General features: G+C 40.3%; 1 protein-coding gene across 3 annotated transcripts in view; it reads right to left on the bottom strand.

Annotated features, from left to right (window-relative positions):
• NFYC (nuclear transcription factor Y subunit gamma) overlaps window positions 1-20,748 on the bottom strand; it is a 57,796-nt gene that overhangs the window by 10,254 nt on the left and 26,794 nt on the right. For all 3 annotated transcript variants that reach the window (XM_070949332.1, XM_070949331.1, XM_070949330.1), the window contains exons 2-5: window positions 16,807-16,916; window positions 10,071-10,142; window positions 7,076-7,189; window positions 4,095-4,190 (exon numbers count right to left, since the gene is read on the bottom strand). In XM_070949332.1, coding sequence (XP_070805433.1) covers window positions 4,095-4,190; window positions 7,076-7,189; window positions 10,071-10,142; window positions 16,807-16,908 — 384 coding nt within the window. In that variant the 5' untranslated portion in view covers window positions 16,909-16,916. The remainder of the gene's footprint in view (window positions 1-4,094; window positions 4,191-7,075; window positions 7,190-10,070; window positions 10,143-16,806; window positions 16,917-20,748) is intronic.

The raw sequence follows: 20,748 nt of genomic DNA, 5'->3' as shown, positions 1-20,748 counted from the left end.
ATTCAAAGCCACAGAGATTACTTGAATCTGTTCGTGAAATCTGGAGTCCGGTAACCCTTGAAACTGCAGTCATTCCCACACGTGGCCTCAAGGGACAACAGGAGGAGGACAGATATAAAACAGTGCCTTGCTTGTTCTATATTTGTTGTCAAGGCTTCTCTGAAACCAAAGCAAACCTATCTTGGCATTTACCAAGGAGAGAAAGTGGAACAGACGTCAGAGCGCTGCTATCCACCCTGCTGCTGGGAACGTTCCTACAGTGCAAGTGTTGGAAGAAAATTTGCTCCCTTCCCCCTTTGTTGTGGCACACCTGGATCCTTTAGGAACCCTACATGACTGGCAAACTTGCAATGCTTTTGAAGTACAGGTAGTCCTCAACGTACGACCACAACAGAGCACAAAATTTATTGTCGTTAAGTGAGAAATTTGTTAAGCGAGTCCTGCCCCATTTTACGATTTTTTTTTTATGGCCACATTCGTTAACTGAATCACTGCAGCTGTTAAAATTAGCGACACGGATGTTAAGTGAATCTGGTCTCCTAATTGACTTTGCTTTTCAGAAGGTTGCAAGAAGACCCCGGGACACTGCAAGCATCATAAATGTGAATCAGTTGTCAAGCATCCAAATCTAAATCATGTGACCATGGGGATGCTGCAATGGTCATTAAGTGTGAAACAGTGCATTAAGTGCTATTGTAACTTTGAATGGCCATTAAGTGAATTGTTGTAAGTCGAGGACTACCTGTATACTGTGGTCAATGTTCAGAAACGAGGGCTTGCAGTCAGCCCTTTTCATTAACAGGGTGCTTTGGAACATCAGTGCGTCTCCTGATTTTTTTTTTTTTTTTTTTTTTTTGTGAGAGGGACAGTATAAAATAAAAAACACCATATAGCAAGGGTGGAAACCTTCCATGATCTCCTTCCCCTGCCATCCAAGCTGGGGAGGCTGAGAACAGCAGCTGAATAACATCTGGAAGATTGCAGGTTCTCCACTTCCAAAGTGAGGCCTCTTGAGGGACACTGCAAATGTATTTGTTATGTAGATATTTCTGCAAAGCCATACATCCCTTCTCTTCTGATCCTCCAGCTGGAAAGGTCTGCCTTGTTCTTAAGGAGAGATTAAGGGGAGATTTAAAACCATGGAGAGCGAACACTATACTAGTTTCAGTGTCCTTTTTACAGCCTCCCTACAAAAATTCCAGGCTTATACTTGCTATACCAGCAGGAATAACATTTGGACAAGGCTTCTCTGTAGTCACTGAATGTCACAAGTGGAAGCTGATGTACAGACATGGGACTGTGTTTCGGTGGCTGTTCTAAGCTGTTCTCTCCGCAATCCTGAAAAGTCAACTTCCCCAAAACAGGGGGTGAAGCTTCTCCATGGAATGTCTTAGATCAGGGGTGTCAAACTCGCGGCCCGCAGGCCAGATGAGTCACATGCTCGCCACGCCCAATTTAGTGAAGAGGGAAAAAATGTCGCGATACGTCATGTGACGACGACGTGACGATGCGCGTTTGACATCCCTGTCTTAGATAAAGGACAGGCTGCAAACTTCAGGCTTAAAAGATCTGCCTGGTTTTCTGTATGAACATCAAGACTCGGAATATAAAGCAGTGGCTGAAGAGCCAGACATATGATTAGGATTCCAGAACTGGGTCTTTTCCGAGTACATTTAGAAGTTCAAGAATTTGTTTTCAGTACAACAGTAAAGCTCACAGGTTCCTTCCTCCCCCACCCCACCCCCAATCCTCCCACAACCACAACCCCACTCCTAGTTCCCCAATTTTCCCAGGCATTTTTGTACTTCAGCGACCTAATATAGGAGGAAGAAGCGTGTTTTATTTGTTGTTCTTGTGAGTCAGACGTCCTTGCTATCAGGCAAACTCCTCTCTGGAGGTCTTCCAAACATATCACCACTGCCATAAGAAAGCATGTTTTACGAAAGGGACCACATACATTATCTCGAGGTCTCTGGAGGTAGATTACAAGAACGCTAAATGCTATCACCATTATAGTTAAAAGAACATTTGCAGAGGTTTTAACCGCCCAATATTCTTCTGTATTCTAAGTCTGGTTTAGCAGAAAGCAGTGGCTGATTAGATTCCAAGCCTGGAACCTTCTCTAGCCAGGTTGTCAGCCAAGGGCAACTTTTCAATTCGAACCCATTCTGTTTCAGGAGGATTGTGGCAGCCTGCCGCTGTAAACATCCGACTGAAAGCCTCTTTGAGCCTGCACAGCTTCCAGTCAAGGATGTTTACAGGGGCAACAACTGCCCGGATAGATTCACAATGGGACTCTCCCAGGATGATGGATTCCTTGGTGCAAGAAAACCATGGTATTTGTACATGTTGGCTGATTCCATGTCAAATGTGCTGGAAGACGTTCTAAGGCAGGGGTCTCCAACCTTGGCAACTTTAAGCCTGGTGGACTTCAACTCCCAAAGCTGGCTGGGGCATTCTGGGAGTTGAAGTCCACCAGGCTTAAAGTTGCCAAGGTTGGAGACCCCTGTTCTAAGGAGTTCTAAGGAAGATGGTGGCTCCCCATCAGCATAATTCTCAGTTCAAGCAGGCACAGACTAAGTTACCTTTCTAATTCTCTGGCTACCATCTGTCCAGTCAACTGGACAAGGTTTTTTTTTGACCAGGAAATATACAAAAGCTCCAAATGGCCAATTGGAAAATGTGTCCTGTTTCTATGCACAAGGCAGAAACCTGTGACATCGTGCACAGGTTATTACTTATGTAACGGAAACCTGCTGGGTAGGCAATCAACGACCGACCCAGTTGTGAGTCCAAGTCAGGGAGGGCACACACTGCATGGCAAATTTATCCTCAAGCTGCTAAATGCTTTACACAATTCCTAAAACGTTCAATTATCTGAGTCAAAAACAGCAGTAATACCACGTTACATCGAGATGAGAGCAAAATAAATAAATAAATGGAGGATTCTGGAGAAGAAACTATATTAAATTCAACTGGCAGACTAAACATAATCATGCTTGCTATATACACACATCTAAAAAGAGGACGACTGCCAAAGCTGGAGGAATAAGCTGTTCCATTCCCAAGACCGAATGTAAAGTTTGGCAGGCATTCAGGCCAGCTGAAGTTCAAACTGTATTCAACAAGCTGAAGTCCAACTGAATCCTGCAGATAAATCTGGGCATTGTACAATCCTGACTGACTAATGCTAGTAACGTATTTGGCAGCTCCACGGGTGACTAGCCAAGGGCATGGCTAAAAGTGCCCTCTGGACTACAAACCCACATGGGGAATTAAGACTTTCATATAACAATGAACTCTTCATATACCCAGAAGCTCACTTCACTAGTTTGCTGGAGCTGAACCCTAATCTAGTCTATCGAACTGCACAGCAACAGAGAAAGAATACAAGGCTGCCTTCAAACCTTCAGAGGAGCCCGGTTCAGTGGCTTTCAGAAGAAGGATAACTGAAGAAGAAGCAGGTTTACACCCCTGTGCAGCTGACGGACCCAAAATTTGGAGTTCTTCCTCTGTTTGAACTGCTTCCATTTCAGTTGGCCAGAAAAAAAATCGTCTCTGGCCATCAATGTTAGTTTCACTGTGAGGACCTTCTATTGGTATTTGCATCTTTTATCTCTGGTATGCTGTCTTTTTAGATTGCAAATGGATCTGTGATTTGCTCCAGGGGGCTTTTGTCTGGGGAATAAGATATAAATCCACTTAATGTCCCATAATATGGTACAGAAATAAAATGGAACCCGAGTACTATCAAGACAGGAATTTAGCTTGGTTTACACATAATATTTACACATCTTGGGAGGAGAAAGAACTTTCCGAGGCATAGAACAGTCCCCACGTTCTTTTCCATGGATAAAATTACATTTTGGTCTGTGCTGATCTGTTTTGCTCAAGTTTTAAGCAAGAAGAAAAGCCTTTTTGTCTCTCATTAATTTCCACTGACCACGATAACATCACAAAGTTACAGTTAATCTGATTTGGGCATGTTACTTCATCATGAAGGGCGAACAAAGAATGTTCCTTCTGGACTGATCAGGTCCAGGTTACAGACATATAAAGAGAACACACATGCACAGATTCTCTTTTGCCCTCACCTGTCGCTTTGGAGGTTTAAGTTCATCCCTTGGAACGATGTCAATGAGAAAGTCGAACTGATCAAACTTCGTGATGGCCATAGCAATATCATTTCTCTGTAACAAAAAAGAAAGCACAAGTAACATCTGGTTTCTGTAACTCTAGCTGAACAAACGCTGTTGACACTGGCCTTAATCAGCTTAGCAGGAAAGGTAAAGAGAACAATAGGTGATGAAGATGGTGACATAAAATCTTAACAACCTAAAGATACACTAAAACATTTGACAGGAAAATGGGCGTTGACTTACCTGAACGCTCTCTGATGTTTTTCATGTATTGCTCTGCAAGATCAATAAATGCAAACACTTTGCATTATGCAAAGTTACTTAATCCCAAAGATATGAAACATTTTCAATTGCATTCAGTACAAGTAGTCCTCAACTTGCGACCAGTTGCTTAACCACTGAAGTCACGACAGACCTCCCGAAAGGTATTTAAAGCAGAGTTCTGAAGTTGTGAAGGCTGCTCCCCCATGATCATGTGACCGCATTTTGGGAAACTGACTCGCATTTACAGCTGTTTAAAGGGCCCTACTGTCCCATGACCACTTTTTATGATGTTAGTGCTGAAAACTGACATTTACTTGCAGTTTTTGGCAAAATCAGCCATAGAGAAAAATCGGTTTGCTTAACAACTGTGGTATTCTCTTAACTATTGCAAAAAAGGTAAAAAAAAAACAAAAAAACAGGTGGATCATGTGGATCATGTGGATGTTTTATGACCATCATAACGTACAACTGTAATGGGCAGGGTCCATTACTGTAAGTCGAGGACTACTTGTGTCACGTAGATGTTATTTGTTTGTAAAACTTATAGGCCGCCTACCTTACCTCAAAGTGACCCTGGGTAATTTAAAAACCCCGTCTCTTTTCCACAGCATGCTGGACCACTACACTTGATCTAGAACTGGAGGTGTGAAGGCTCTCCCATGGCAAAGGGGAGATCAACCTGCCCTCATGTCCATGGAGATTCTCGGTCATCCAGGCCATGGTTGTCCCAAAGGTGCTTTTTCAAGAGGCAACTGGGTTTTCTGGAAAAGTCCAGTTGCCTTTTGAAAAAGCACCTTTGGGACAACCTGCCTTCATCCACTAGCCAGAGCAGGAAATAACTGCAGAGAGTTGGCTTTACCCTTTCTAGTCAGAAAGAACAACTATTTCAAAATTAAACAAGCTGACTCCACGCAATGGCCAGAGAAGGCATTTCTGCTCCAATACTGCCGTCTTCTTCCTGCTGCCTCTGTGTTGTGGCTGGTAGATTGTGAGACTGTGTTATCTTTTATAATCTGCATGACATTTATTAAGCAGTTAAGGGCTTAGCAATAACACCGCTAATAATTCCAAAATGAATGAATGCTGTAAATTGCCCACTAAGAAAAATGGCCATTAAAGTTATTTCTCATCTACTTTTAATTAAAGTTCTGAATGCTTCGTTTTCCCCTGTATGAAACACAGAGCTCGAGGATCTCAGTTTTCATTTTTCCCTTTATACAAGGAATAGGCAATGTTAGGGTGGCCAGCTAATATTTTGCAAGACAGCATGGACTACTTCAAGCATTGGAATTCTTTGCTCTTAACTGTAATTAATTAATCTTCAAGCCTGTTAATACAATTTCTATGCAGTTTTCAAGCATGATAAACTGTGCTGTCAGTTTTCAACAAACAGGTTATTGTGCCACAAAAGGGGGGCTAAGATAGCCCACCCTTGTTCTATTCCAAAATACCAACACTTATAGTTACAAACTCTTGGGAAAGGCAAAATATGGGAACAAGAGACATTTGAAATACCCACTGCCGATGCCCATGGTTATGATACAATATCAATCTTACCCACTTCAAAGGTAGGGGAAAGCAAGGTCTTCCTAAATTTGTGGCATGAAACAGACCAGTATTCTTTAAACTTTTAAGACGTGTGAACTTCAACTCCTAGAATTTCCCAACCAGCATGCTGGGGAATTCTGGGAGTTGAAGTTCACACAGCTTAAAGTTGCCAAGGTTGAAAACCATGCATTGAACACCACCCATTCTGCAACATGTTTCACAATCTAGCTCGAGAGAAGCAAATTTGAGTATGCTGGTTAAAAGAAAAAAAAGGAGAGGATTGTCAACTTGCTGGCTTGCAAGATTTGCTGAGCTAAAATAGTCCACCAGGACTGCTGGAATGGTGACATATTGGAATGTGGGCTTTTTCCTCTTCTCCTGTAATTGTTTGCTGACTTGCAAAGTGCTAGAAGTTTTTGGGGCAGAGGAGCAAGTAGTAACCAGGTGCCTTCAGTGCTCTGCTATCAGTTAGATAAAACAAAAAAGAGGCACAGGCTAAGTGGTGAACATGTTTGGGAAGCACAAGGGGTGAGGAGAAAAAGTGGGAAGAGAGATATTCAGGAAGTGAGCAAGTGAATCAGCGTATAATGCAGCAAAATTTAAAGTGTATAAAAATCAGAAGGCAGGAGGATAGACAGGTTTTCTAGTAAAAACAAGGGGGGGGAGGGAGGGAGGGAGGGAGGGAGGGAGGGAGGGAGGGAGGGAGGAAGGAAGGAAGGAAGGAAGGAAGGAAGGAAGGAAGGAATCCTCCTTCTAGTACAAAAATGACACCTATGCCTCTTCTAGACCAATTTGATGTTTCTTTCAAATATGCCCCTAAATGAATATTGAAGCCAATGCTCAAAAAAGACATAGCTGGTCGCCACTGCTCCATCCTTTCCCCTTGTGGGATGCTGGACATGTGTCTGCAGAGACCTAGAAATAGAAACTGAAAGAAGAGTTAAGCCCCTGTTAGATGCTTCTTACTGTCAACTGGCTTTGCGAGGGAGATGCTATCATCAGGCATTTACATACCAAGACTGACTAATAAAGATCTTGCTTCAATCTATTCTTGCTCTAATCTAGGCTCCCACCCCAAAAGTAGAGGAGACAGCATAAAGTCAGGATGATAAGCAGTCCTTTACCTGCAAAGTCCTGCGTTTGTTGTCTTCTGTGTGTATCCAAGCTCGTAGTGTCAACTCCGTGATGAATATCTGAGCAGCCTTGGCGAACAGAACAGGAGCTTCTGCACTGATCATCTAGAGGAATGAAGGAGCATTTAACCTACTGACTGTATTAAAACAAGACAATTACAGGACCCTGCATTACCGCCATCCCACCCCACTCCCCAAAAAACAAAGCTTTCTTTGAGATGAGTGAAAGCTATTACAACTTACTTATCTTGGAAAATGAAGTATAAACTACTTTATCTTCCAAGAAGATCAGAATGATGCATATGGAAGTTATCCCTGTGGTCCTCACAGCAACCCCAAAAGGTCGGATAGACGGAATTAGAGGTTACTTCGAGGCTACTTGCTGAGTGTTTTGGATTAATTGAAATTTTTACTTGGAAATTCCCCAGGTTTTGCCACCTTGTCAAAGGTTGCCTTCCAGATGTGTTAGGATTGAAACATGCCATTTTCCAGCCAGAGAATTCAAGATTTTGAACTTCAAGGGATACAAATATGAAAGGGTGTCACCTCTGGGGCCTCACCTTGAGCCCAAGAAAGTGACAGAGAAGACCAATGTGTATGTCTTGCCATTTAAGAACAAGCATACAGCATTATGCTATGCCTAAATAGGAAGGAAGGAAGGAAGGAAGGAAGGAAGGAAGGAAGGAAGGAAGGAAGGAAGGAAGGAAGGAAGGAAAGAAAGCAGGCAGGCAGGCAGGCAGGCAGGCAGGCAGGCAGGCAGGCAGGCAGGCAGAGGTTTGTCCTTGACTCCCGGACAAATCTCTGCCCTTACAAACTAGATAATACCTTCAGTGGGATTTTGGCTGAAGTGTCTTCTTCGTTTATATAGGTCCTGGGGGGTTGGTTGGTCTTGTGATTGTCACCTAGTTTGGTAACTAAATGTCCAGGAGCCAAGTAGCAAGCTCAGAGGACAAACCTCTGCTTAAATCTACAACCCGAGCTACAAATATTCTCCACAATTTCCAAATAAGAACAAGCATGGCATATTCTAAGCCTTTGGCAAAGACTAGCCAGCTTTTTCCTCTCTCACACAGGAAATGTCTCTCTTAATTTTGATTGCACTGCTGGCCTCAGTGAACTTCCTGTTCTTCTCAGGCTACAATCCCGAGTACAGTCCAAATAATGCTGTCATATAAAAGCATCTTGATCCTGGAATTTTAATCAGTGAAATATACTTATGAAGTAATACCACCATTCTGCAGTATAAAGCATGGTGAACCTTGTTTTCAGATGCTTTTCAGAAGAAGCATTTTCTCTAATGAGTAAAGTTCCTTCAAAGGTTGTACTAAACATCTAAGATTTTTTATGTGTTCTCATTAAAAAAAACTCTGTTGTCCATTATTTTTAAGTGGTCACAGAAGCTTTTATTTTTAATGAAATAATGGACTAAATGTTGATCCCTCAGGTTTTAAGATGGTATTTTAAGAAACCTGTTTTCAGGAACCTCTTTGAAGAATTCTAGCTTTGCACTGAAGAGTAGACATTAAACATGTGCAGCCTTTGAAATCAATCCTGACTCAATCTGTAATTCCTTAGAAATAGGACAATATTTCACACACGGCTTACTTCCCAGTCAGCTACGTCTATATACAAAGCCTGGCCAATTCTCAAAAAGAAGAGGGCAAACAGCAGCCTTAGCCTGTTGAGGAAGAGAAGCTGCAGTTTCTACTGCAAGTCTGAACAATGGTCCATGCAACCAGATTCAATGTCTACCTAAAAGAGGATAAATTGTTCCAATGAACCATGAGGTCATCTGCAAAGAAAGTTAAGAGGAGCACAGAGACCAAGATTTTTTTAAAAAAAAAAATCACTATCAAATGTGCCTGTCAGGTGAATCTGTTTTTATCAACTGGAACAATTTGAAAAGTGCCCTGCTCCAAACCAATGAGGATTTTCACCTTTGCAAGGTGTCAGTTTCAGTGACCCTGTTCCCATTCTGTGAGAACTGCAGTCAGCCTGGAGGAACCTAATCCTGATACTAAGAACGGGAGGGAGAAGAGGAGAGAAAGGGAGAGAGAGCAAGAGAAGGAAGGGAAAGAGGACTAAGTTTGCTGTTACAGGTTAAAGCGTAAGATCAAGTAAAGTATGGCTTTTACAAGGTGTGTTGGACACTAGAAGGTTTTAAAGAAGTTTACACATATTCAGAAATGAATATCAAGGGCAATCTACAATTAGAAACTTGTTTACTATGGAATGTCAGTTGCTGGGAACAGCACCAACCAAAAAATGCCCTTATTGTAGACTTCTTAGGGGATCTCACCAGTACTGGCACTTGTATTATGGCACTGCTGCTCCATCCAGCGATTCCTCAGATGTGGAGGAAAGCTATGATTTAAACAATGCCCATAGTTCTAGTTTTAATAACATATAACAAGAGCATATGCACCTAGCGTGCTACATTGCTTTTCAGCTATATGAGCCGTGGTGGCACAGTATTTAGAATGCAGTACTGCAGGCTACTTCTGCTGACTGCCGGCTGCCAGCAGTTCAGCAGTTCAACCGGCTCAAGGTTAACTCAGCCTTTCATCCCTCTGAGGTGGGTAAAATGAGGACCCAGATTGTTGGGAGCAATCTGTAAACCGCTTAGAGGGGACTGTAAAACACTGTGAAGCAGTTTATAGGGTAAGCCTAAACGTTATTGCTATATTGCAAACACAGACCTTTCCCTTTGGCACATATATGCAGAGAGAGAGAAAATAAGGAGAAAGCAACTCCTTCCTTTCCAGAAAACAAGTGGAAAACCAAACTGGAAAAGTGAAACATGGACAAACAACTTTAAAATGGAAATTCACTCTTTTCAAACCAAAATATAATCTTTACTTGGTACCCCCACCTATCTCCCTCCCCCCCCTCTCCCCAGCTGCCATTGCCCACCCTCATTTGGCAGTATCAGCACAGCAGCCTGTGCTGCATCTTAAGTTTCCGTTCAAGCCAGTCTATGTTTTACCTTCACATCTTCATCTAGTTTCATGATCTTCTTAATGCGTGCCAATGGGAGCTCCTGAACTCTGAAGTCTTTCTGCAGAGAGTAACATAAGAGAAACCTGACATTATTCCCCAAAACCTACAATCAGTAAAGGATGAAACAACTATCCAGCTGTTATGGTACAGGATATTGCACAAACCTTCCCTAGATATTATGAGGAGAACTTGTTCATTACTCTTTTTCGTTAGTGATCCATGGTTACAATTAGGCAAGTGGACCTCAGGACTGTAAAGAACAACAGCATGATTTGCTGCAACACAATCAAACTCTCCAGAGATGCTTGGATAAATATACAACCAGATAGATTGGTAATGGTTTCCATGGATGTTCAACCCAAAGTCTGTTTTACATTAAAATCTATTAAAATATACAGGGGCTAAACAAACTTCTCTTGACAATTCCTTGTCATTCTTTCCCCAAATTAGATAAACTCCAAAACGTTCAAGCCCCTGTACCAGCTCAGGAACCTTCATGTCTAACAGATAAATCTGTGCAATTAAAATTTCAATCTTTCCCTTTCCCCAGAATAAAAATATGTAGCATAACCCAAGGTCTGATACTATAGAGTCAACCATGCTTGAACAAATAACATTCTGCCCATTTTTCCCCTAAATGTTAGAAGAAAAAACATTCCAAAAGTCTGTGGGTAAATATTGGGTACACAGAAAAAGCAACTGCTTTTTTGCTGATAATTACCAAGGTAATTGGCATATGGCTAGGATGTTCCCCCCAACTGTGGCAACTCAAAATGCAGAAACCTCACTTAAGTAGAATAAACAGACCAGTCAAAATACAATAAAGTTCAGTTCCCTCTTTAAACCACTCCCAGAATAACTAAAGTGAGGGTAGGATCAGAAGGGTATTTGCCCGTTTGAACTCAGCTTAGGTGCCTATTCCTTTTGCATACAGTATGTGTATTCTAGGAGGGGATTAAAAGCCATTCTTCCCATCACCTTGTATTTGTAGCCATTCTTGGCCTTCGCATCTAGCGGTGAAAATATATACAAGAAGAGTGTCAGAAGGAAGAGCTTGGTTCCTATCATTTTTGTTTTTAACAAGGACCATTTCAGTAAAAATTAACAGGTAGGGAAGGTCATATTAGAGTGTTGGACATTTTAAAGAGACATAGAAAACCTAAGCTATGAGGTAGGTTTTTTAAAAAAACCATTTAGAACCCTGATCCAGCCCTAGAAATTAAAAGGGCTGTTTTAATAGTATCAGCTAGAGATATCTGCATTTCCTCATTCTTGAGAGCAACAAGAGTTTGTACTTTCCAAAGCTTCCAATTCACTTGGGGGGCGGGAGGGCCATAAAGACTATGGTCTGCAGGACAAAGTGTGACAGAACCACCTGAGCTGAGCCTTCTCCATGGGCTCTGAAATCTGGGATGGGTGGGGAAGGCAGTTCTTTGCTCCACTAGCAAAAACAGACAAACGAACAAAAAACCCACGAGGCTACAAATAACACCATCTTCTGTCAGCAACTCCATCAAGCACCTGTTGTGAGAATTCTGGTTATTGCTAATCCAGTGTAGCCCATCAATATTTCCCCCAAGTAATCGAATCAAATCTGGTGGTTCCATGTTGTTGGGACATTTAGAACAGGGGCTGGGATTCTTCTGTTAATCATAGTTTCTCCCAAACGGGGAACTTCCCAGGCACGTGGACCAACTTTTCAGCAACAGCTACGGTGGCAGAATATTTTGGGAGTGGAAGGCCACATGTCTGACAAATGCCTGAGCTGAAAATATTGAATTGAAAGAACAATTACAAGATTCCCCCCTCCCCCTCAAAGATGATGTCTGTGACCTTCAGGATGCTCGTTTCTATGAGGTGACTACAAGGTGAGAGGAAGCAGGGAAAGTGCTACCTAATCTCAGCCCCATAAAAGAAACCTCAGGAGCTTCTAGGGAAGACAAGTCAGTCTGCAAGAGAACACTAAAACAAGACAAAGTAGAAAACGATTGTTCTAAGAAATACAAGGTGTTCCCTTATTCTCAACGCAGCAGCATCCTGAGAGCACTTGCCAAGAATGCCTGTCTCACTCAGATCAAATATTCAACTAAGTGCACATCTCTTGTATGGATTACACACAGCTCAACAATGAACACTGAGGTCACTGCAAATGAAAGGAAACCTGAACTTCTGTACTCTTGCTGATCACTTGGCACAGCTACAGCAGAAGACAGGATTATAACACACACACAACCTAAATTCAAGACGTAATTTCAGCAGTAGTTACAAGCAACATAGCAGCAGATAAAGAGCCCCCCCCCCCTCTTTTGTGGTAAATATTTTTTTTCCATAACCCTAAGCAGAAAGGTTATGGGCTCAGTATTCAAGATTGTACTTAATTAAAGTATAATGCATTATTTCATACATAAGAATGCCCAAATTTTTTTTAAAAACTGCCCTTCCCTGGAAGCTTGTAGAGTAAAACTCTTGACCATGCGTAGCTGAAATCTCAAAGCTTCCATGTGGTAAACCTCTGGGAACCAAGCAATCAGAGTAATTAATTCTACTTTTTATGTTCTCTTTTTGTTGTTGTTGTTAGTTGCGAAGTTGTGTCCGACCCATCGCGACCCTATGGACAACGTTCCTCCAGGTTTTCCTGTCCTCTACCATCCTCTGAAGTCCATTTAAGATCATTATGTTCTCTTGGGAGTTGGGCGGCATAGAAATGCGACAAAATAAATAAATAATAAATAAATACTGGGCTCCAAGTGTCAAATGAAAATACAAAAGCTTTTTTGTTAGCATGCTAGTTTTGTGCCTGGTTCTGAGATTCAATATTTCATTTTTTTTTTAAATGAAAGCAGCTTTTTCCTGGGGGGGGGGGATGTTCAATTAAACTGGACTACAGTTAATGATATGGAGATGCAATTCTCTTACAAAGCCTTGTTAAGAGTCCCCACGTTGAAAAGTTCCAATTGCTTATTTTTAGCCTCACGCAAGCATTTTAAATAAAGCTTGACAAAGTCAGTAGTGCTTCGCGGAGGAGGATTTAATAGATATTATTTAGTTCTCTTCCTTGCAATTAGATGCTAGCCTGGCTTTTCTTGTCTTTTTTTCCTCTGAAGAGTTCGATATTCAAGCCGTGGGACGGAAACTGCAGAACTCTACAGAAAGTCCCATCCTACACAAATCTGTCAGCAGCACAGAAGACAATGACCCAATCAACTTGGAACCGAGGTAGTAGTCCTTGATTTACGACAACAACTGGAACTGGAATCTCAGTTGTTGAATGGAGCGGTCATTAATGAGATGCCCATAATGACTGCTTCATTCAATGACTGCAATCTCAGCTCTCCTAGTTGTGGTTGTTAAACAACCACACAGGTCATTAGGGGAATGGAGCAGGACGCTTGGCAACTTGCTGTAAGTGCAAATAGGTTGCCAAGCACCCAGATCATAATCATGTGACTGCAGGTGGGAGGACTTTTAATGGTGGTTGAAAGTAATTTCCAGATTGTAGAACATCCTTTCTGAGCCCAATCTATGGTTCCAGCCATCACAATAATCTAATGGTTGTTAAATGACCATAAATTAGGGCTTACCTGTATAAAAGATCCCTACTAAAATGCTAGCTACAAGGACTTACCTCATTTCCAATCCAGTTTTTAACATAAGTCTTTAGAAAGGCCATATAGTTAGCTGTCTTTCCCCATCATTGTCCTTTAACATCTAACACTCAAAGCCAAGTGGAAATTTAGTTGTTCCAGTTGTCAGTACAGTCTGCTCCAAACTGGAACTCTAAATGTGTGTGTGGACAGCAACTTTACAACTTTATAAAGAACATATAAAATATGTATGAATATGAACATATACAATACCAGTTTTTTTAAAAATGGAAGAAATGTGTGGTTTAGTAAGTTTAATAAAAAATATCTCAGAATGAATTAATTTCTAGTATTATTGGGCTTTGTAACAAATTGGAACAAGGAACCAATTTGCTTTTGCATTTCCAATATTTCACAGAAAGGACTTGCTTATTTCAGCAATCCTGATTGGAATAATGCGCCAGCAGTAAATATTTTATACTAATTCTAAGCTTAATATTTGAGATAAATAAATTTTTTTGCACTACATGTATAGTCATAAAGATGGAACAATGAGAATTTAATCTCACTGTTCCATCTTTATGACTATACATGTAACTTTTAGTTAACAACTCATTCAGTAACCATTCAAACTTATGGTGATGCGAAACGAGTGACATTTATGACCAGTGCTCAAAGTTCCAATAGTCACAGTGCCCCTGGGATCACATGATCATATTTCCAACTATCACGGTGTCCCGTGGTCATGTGATTACGATTTGTGACCTTCCCTGCCTGCTTCTCACAATCAATTTCAATGGGGAAATTGGTAAGAAGTCAGAAGTCCTGATCATACAAAGGTCTTCTCATGTGATTCACTTAACAACAGTAACCGGGGAATGCTGGAACTGTCATTGCTAGATTTCTAATATTCTGCCTTATTTTCATAACTGTTTTGTTGCTGTGCTATTTATTTGGCAGCATGAAATCAATTAAGTGTGGAAGAGCACTGAATAGCAAAGACTTGAAAGATGTTAATTTTCTCCTGTTAATAATATCTAACAAGCTGAAGAAATTGCTCTCTTTTAGTTTTGGTATTTTCCTCTTCATAAAAAATTAGATATTCAGTAAGACAGCAAGAATGGAAAATTCTGGATGTAGTCTTTTCCTAGATTTGTCCTGATCTTTAATAAGTTTAAACATTCATTATTATACAGTATATTGAAAACTTATTTTTCTGTGTGTATCAATTTAAATATATTTATGCAACCCCTCCAGAAGGGGTGCCTAACCAAGGTAAAAGTCTTCTATCTGGGAAATATCTGTTATTTGCTTCCAGTTTAGTAAACAATTTTGCATTTGTTTTTTTAAAAAAACAAATACCATATTTTTCGGCGTATAAGATGCACTCCCCCCCCCCCCAAGTGGGTGAAAATTTGGGTGTATCTCCACCCACCCGTCGGCCCCCACTCTTTTGGAGCCTGCAAATGGAGAGCCTCTCAAGCAGAATTTTTTTTTCTTATTTTCCTCCCTCAAAAATAAGGTGCATCTTATACTCCGGAGCGTCTTATACACCGAAAAGTATGGTAGATGGTTTTTTTTAAAAAAATATTTAAGAACAATTGTTTACTAATCAGGAAGCAAATATCTTCTTATATTAAAATCTGTTAATCAATATATAAATTGCCTTTCATCCTTTGTCAACTTCCATATCAACATCTGAGTTTCCTCTTTGATTCATTAAATCAAATTATAATATTGCATATCAACACAGTTTAGAAAATCTCAGGTTAAGCAAGTGCTAGTACAACATCGTCAGCAAATAATTTCAATTTATACTTGTGAAGGTATTTTGACTCTTAGGATTCTATTTTCCTGACACATTTGGACTGCCAACAATTCCTATGCTAATAAAAATAAAGGACCTCCTGCTTCTCCCACTCATCTACACACCCTCTGAACTGACTTTCCTTTTTCTAGGCTAAGGATGGGTGGGGATGGGGGCATTAACCTGGGTGTCAATGAATGCCAATATCTTCTTGAAAAAGGTCAGAATGCAGCTAAACTAGCCAGCTGGGAGTGGTGTAATGCCAGTCAAACTTCTGAGTTGGCCAACTAGTTAGTGGGGTGCCAGTATGATGCCTATGCGTAAATCTGTGCTTGTCAGTCTGCTAATCTCAATGTCAATGGCCCCATTATCCTTGTTATATAGAGAGCCAGTCTGGTTTAGTGGTTAAGGCACCAGGCTGGAAACCCAGAGTTCAAGTCCTGCCTTAGCCAGCTGGGCGCCCTTAGGCCAGTCACTCTCTCTCAGCTTAACTCAGCTCACAGGATTGTTGTTGTGGAGAAAATAGGAGGTGAAGTGTGTGTTTCATTGCCTTGAGTTACTTGCAGAAATAGTAAAGGTGGAATACAAATAGATAAATTTGAGGTAACTTGGTTCAAAAAATTTTATTCTGTGATGCATTGTTTCACCTAGTTAGAGATTACAAACATTAGAGTTTTAATAGTATATCGCTGAAGTCGTTCCTAAAAGATGCAATGACAGGTTTTCAAGACCAAATGGCTCTGTAATGGAGACCATTCAATGGGTTATGTTTAACCAGAGAAAGCCATATATAGAAATGGATGCTTGTCCATGGCTGAAACAGTACACTGCTCAACATGGAACTATGGAACTTCTTCTGACTTGAAGGTAAGAGCAAAGTATTTTTAATATTTCTAAGCATGTGGATGATACCATATTTTAATGACACTGTTTCAGTGAAGAACTAAATGAAAAATGGCAGATGAAGATGCCAGCACTGACAGGAAGATTTTTATGGCGTTCAATTACTTTTTGATTGAAATACATCTACTAGTCCTTCTTAGGAGTATCTAGAGAATATATTTTATATAGAAAGAGGTAGCTGATAAACATTTTTCTCTTGTTGCAAAATCAGAAAAGGGTGATTTCCCCCCTCTAGTTGCTCTAGTAACTAACAACTCATGGAGGAGATAAGGTTTTTTTTTAAATTTTAGAGTCATTAACATTGTAAAAAGTCTGAACTTTCTCTCCTTCAAAAGCACAACATGAAAAATCACTAAATGCTCATGGACATAGCTAGCAAGAGGTCTATAAACAATTTCTCTGTGGGATGGTAACGAAAAAAATCTTACCACTGTTAGGTTTCGAATCTCATCCATGACTCGAGGCCAGAAAGATTGAAGACACTGCTGTGCATCACTGTTTCCTCCTGCAAAACCCCCATCCGTGGACATTATGGTAACTGGAAAGAAAGCAAGTAATATATTAAATGTAAAGATGGTGTGGATAAGGTATATTTTAAAAGATATATAGTATATGGTGAATTGTAAACTAAAATAAAAATGTTCCATAAAGCTTCAAAGCAAGAACCTAGAGAGGATCTTCCTCAAATCTCTTTCAACAACATAGATTTTATTCCATCAAACCTTGGAACAAAGCAATTTTGTTGGTCAAGGAGTTTTGTAAGGTCTGATTCTATTCCTATTCCCTATTCTGCTTGGTACACTTCAAGGCATATTTTTTATGTTTTATAGATATACTTCCTGATGTTCCTTTTTCTTGCACAAGGCCATGAAGATCCTTCTCTATCAAGCATTTGTCTTTACCATGATCTGTCAAGGAACTTCCTGCCTTCTCTTCCACAGATTTAATTCAGATACCTTTATTAGTCTTAGACCAGGGGTGAGGAACGATGGCCCCTTTATGATTTGTAGACTTCAACTCCAAGAATTCCTGAGCCAGCATGGCTGGCTGACTCAGGAATTCTGGGAATTGAAGTCCACAAGTCATAAAGGGGCCATCGTTCCTCACCCTTGGTCTAAGACAAGGACAAACTTATTTCAAATGAAGATGTTATGTTATCCTCAGCTAAGCACAGCAGGACTCATTCAAATAATATGTTTGCCTTAACTTCTAAGTTCACCTGTACTGACTTGTTGTACGTGTGTGTGTGTGTGTGTGTGTGGTTACATCATCATGCATTTTGAATATTACTGTTTGAATAATGCTCTGACTCATCTGTTTCCAAGATTGTATGGCTCCTCCATAGAATGACAGTAGGCCCAAGCAGCCATGAAATCCTGGAAAAAGGCATGGCTTCTTAAAGGAGCATCCAAAGATGCTGTATTCAATCTCCCAGACAATTTCAAATCTAAAGCTCTTTCACAACCCTGCTAGGGAAACACGAGGAAATAGAAGTGAGGATCCTAAATCAGCTTTTAAAAAAAATCTCAATATTTTGCTTTGGTGTGCAGTCTTTATCTTATTACCAATAGACAGGAGAGACAAGTTGTCTTTCAAGGATTAATTTCTGAACAATCTAGAAGAAAACAAATAATTAACTAAAGACTGTGGTTGGCCCAAAAGTAGTCACTCATAGGAGACCACCCTCTGTGTCTTCCTATGATTCTTCTTTTTTCCCTGCTTTTCTTTTTCTTTCAGCTTTTTCTGACATGAATAATTTATTTATTTTTATTTATGTATTCAATTTATATCCCAAATTTCTACTTATAGCAGCAGGTGTTCCATTCTACATTTCGCAATATTTGGTGCAGCTTAAAGCTTAAATCCAATGCAGAGATATGTTGTGGCGATTGAACCTCAAGAGGATATAAATATATCCAGGTTTAGAAGATATTTGTAGCTTCTCTGTAAGGGTCTGGGCTTGACTTTTTCCATTCAGATGGAAAATCAAGATCAAGTGGAAATTCATTCTAAATCCAACAAGTTAATTCCTTTGAGAGAATTATAAACATTCTTAGCACGGACTTTTTTAGGGGGGAAGGGAAAGGATAAACATTCATTTTTCTTTAGGAACCATATTAGGAGCAATCAAGGTAGAGGGATCCCCAAATAAAGTCAGTGTTTATTGTGGGAAACCCCTTCTGCCAAATGTAGCAACTTCAGAAGCAAGTATACATACAAAGAACTCCAGGTACACATTGTGTGAACTGTTGAAAGCAGTTTGTAGCAGCATACAAATCTAATAGATAAAGGATATGGACTGATGTTAAACGAGGAAGCATCCTGAAAGCTAAAGCACACATAACTAACCCTTGAGGAGAAAGGGTCATCAGTTTACACTGATGATGTTATCTAGTTTGGTAATGAAATGTCTGCAAGAAAACCACAAAGTTCGGAGAGCAGCAAGGACACCAAATGTCATACTATTTTGGAGTGGTTTTATTTAATCCTCTCCACAACAACACAATGAACGCTCTAGCTGGATTCACAAAATATATTGTAACCCAAACTTGTTTAGCAAAACACAATCATGTAGTTGCATATGAAACATTATTTGTTACATTTATTGTTGTTTTTCTTCAGGAGCTTACTGCAATATATATAGTGGTCATTCTTCCCCGTTTCCCCCATAACAACCACCCTATGAAATGAGTTCAGGTAGGTGAATGAGTGTGAACGACCCTAAATTGCCTAATGAACCTCTTTGGCTAAGACGTGGACTGCAGTCCAGCACTTAAACCAGTAAACTACAATATTTATTTATTTATTGAAGTGGTATAGCTGTCCAACTCACCACCAGTGACTTGGGGTGCAAATAAACAAATGAATAAAAGCCACAGATATATAAACAACAGATATGAAAAAATATATGAGACAATAGCACATACTCACCTAAGGTGATTGCCTCACATTCATACCACATGTTAAAATAATGGTGGTGCTTCCATACTGAAAACCAAAAACTAGCAAACTATATTTTAGCATATTTTATAATTGCTGAGTAAATTTAATCTGATAAAGATTATATCCTTCCCTTATTAGCTCCAAATTGAACCATGAAAGGATACATATTAACTTACAAGGTGAGGAGAAGCCAAGAGTTGTTCACTCAATAAACATGTCAGACAGTGGTGAAATCCAAATTTTTTTTACTACTGGTTCTGTGGGCGTGGCTTGGTGGGTATGGTGTGGCTTGGTGGGCGTGGCAGGGGAAGGATATTGCAAAATCTCCATTCCCACCCCACTCTGGGGCCAGCCAGAGGTGGCATTTGCCAGTTCTCCAAACTACTCAAAATTTCCACTACTGGTTCTCCAGAACCTGTCAGAACCTGCTGGATTTCACCCGATGTCAGCTCATCATCTACCGTATTATTGATCTGGATTTGAAAAAGAAACATGACAATTTTACTTCCCAAAAATTGCAGAATATTGACTTTCCTTTGTAACTGTACGGAAAATATTGTTGGGTTACTTTGTCCTCATGAATGATATTCTAGTTTGGATTAAAGTGGGTGGGGGGAGAACCCAACTACCTCAACTAAGTAATATTGGTGAGCAATATTTCCTTAAGAATGAGCTCTTCCAACTGTACCACAACTGCAGAGTCAAAAGACACAGCTGAAAGTGCAAGGAACAAATTTGAAATACATCATATTTGCAAGTAACCCTAGAGTTGTGGGTGTAAAGAGATATCCCAAAGGTGCTTTCTTTGTTTTCCCTTGAAGATGTTTCGCTTCTCATCCAAAATGTTTCATCAGTTCTGGCAGGATGGTGGGTGGGAGCAATGGAAGGATGATGGGGGGGAAGGGGGATTGGAAGATGATCCTTCCATCCCCCCCCACCCCCCACTATCCTGTCCCAACCAATGAAGCTTCTTAGATGAGAAGCGAAACATCGTCAAGGGAAAACAAAGGAAGTCGAGTTGCCTTTTGAGAAAGCATCTTTGAGACAATCATGACCTGGATGACAGAGAATCTCCATAGTTGTGTAAACAGATAACACCCTTTCTCAAAAATAATACCAAAGATACTTTTAGAAATGACTGTGTTAACTATATCATTCAAAGTTTGCATAGAAGAGTGAGAGAAATAAAAGATTGCTTTATTTAAAAGTTTGAATGCCTACAATCTTTTTATGCAGTGGGGTAATGGGAAATGGCTTAAGGCCAAGAACAATTCTAACATAAGTGGATATGATTCCCACTGACTTATGATCCATTGTGTGTGGTGGATTTTATTTTGGCCTTCTCTCCCGCCAAACACACCCACAGTCTATTGTTTGGAACAAAATTGTCCAAAAACAATTACTACATGAATTTTCACTCATGCGGT

This window comes from Pituophis catenifer, unplaced genomic scaffold, assembly GCF_029215685.1.
Source record: "Pituophis catenifer annectens isolate HBS135680 unplaced genomic scaffold, rPitCat1.0.hap2 SCAF_9, whole genome shotgun sequence".
Classification (NCBI taxonomy): domain Eukaryota; kingdom Metazoa; phylum Chordata; class Lepidosauria; order Squamata; family Colubridae; genus Pituophis; species Pituophis catenifer.
Note: the sequence above shows the minus strand (reverse complement) of the source record. Positions and strands in the feature narration are given on the sequence as shown.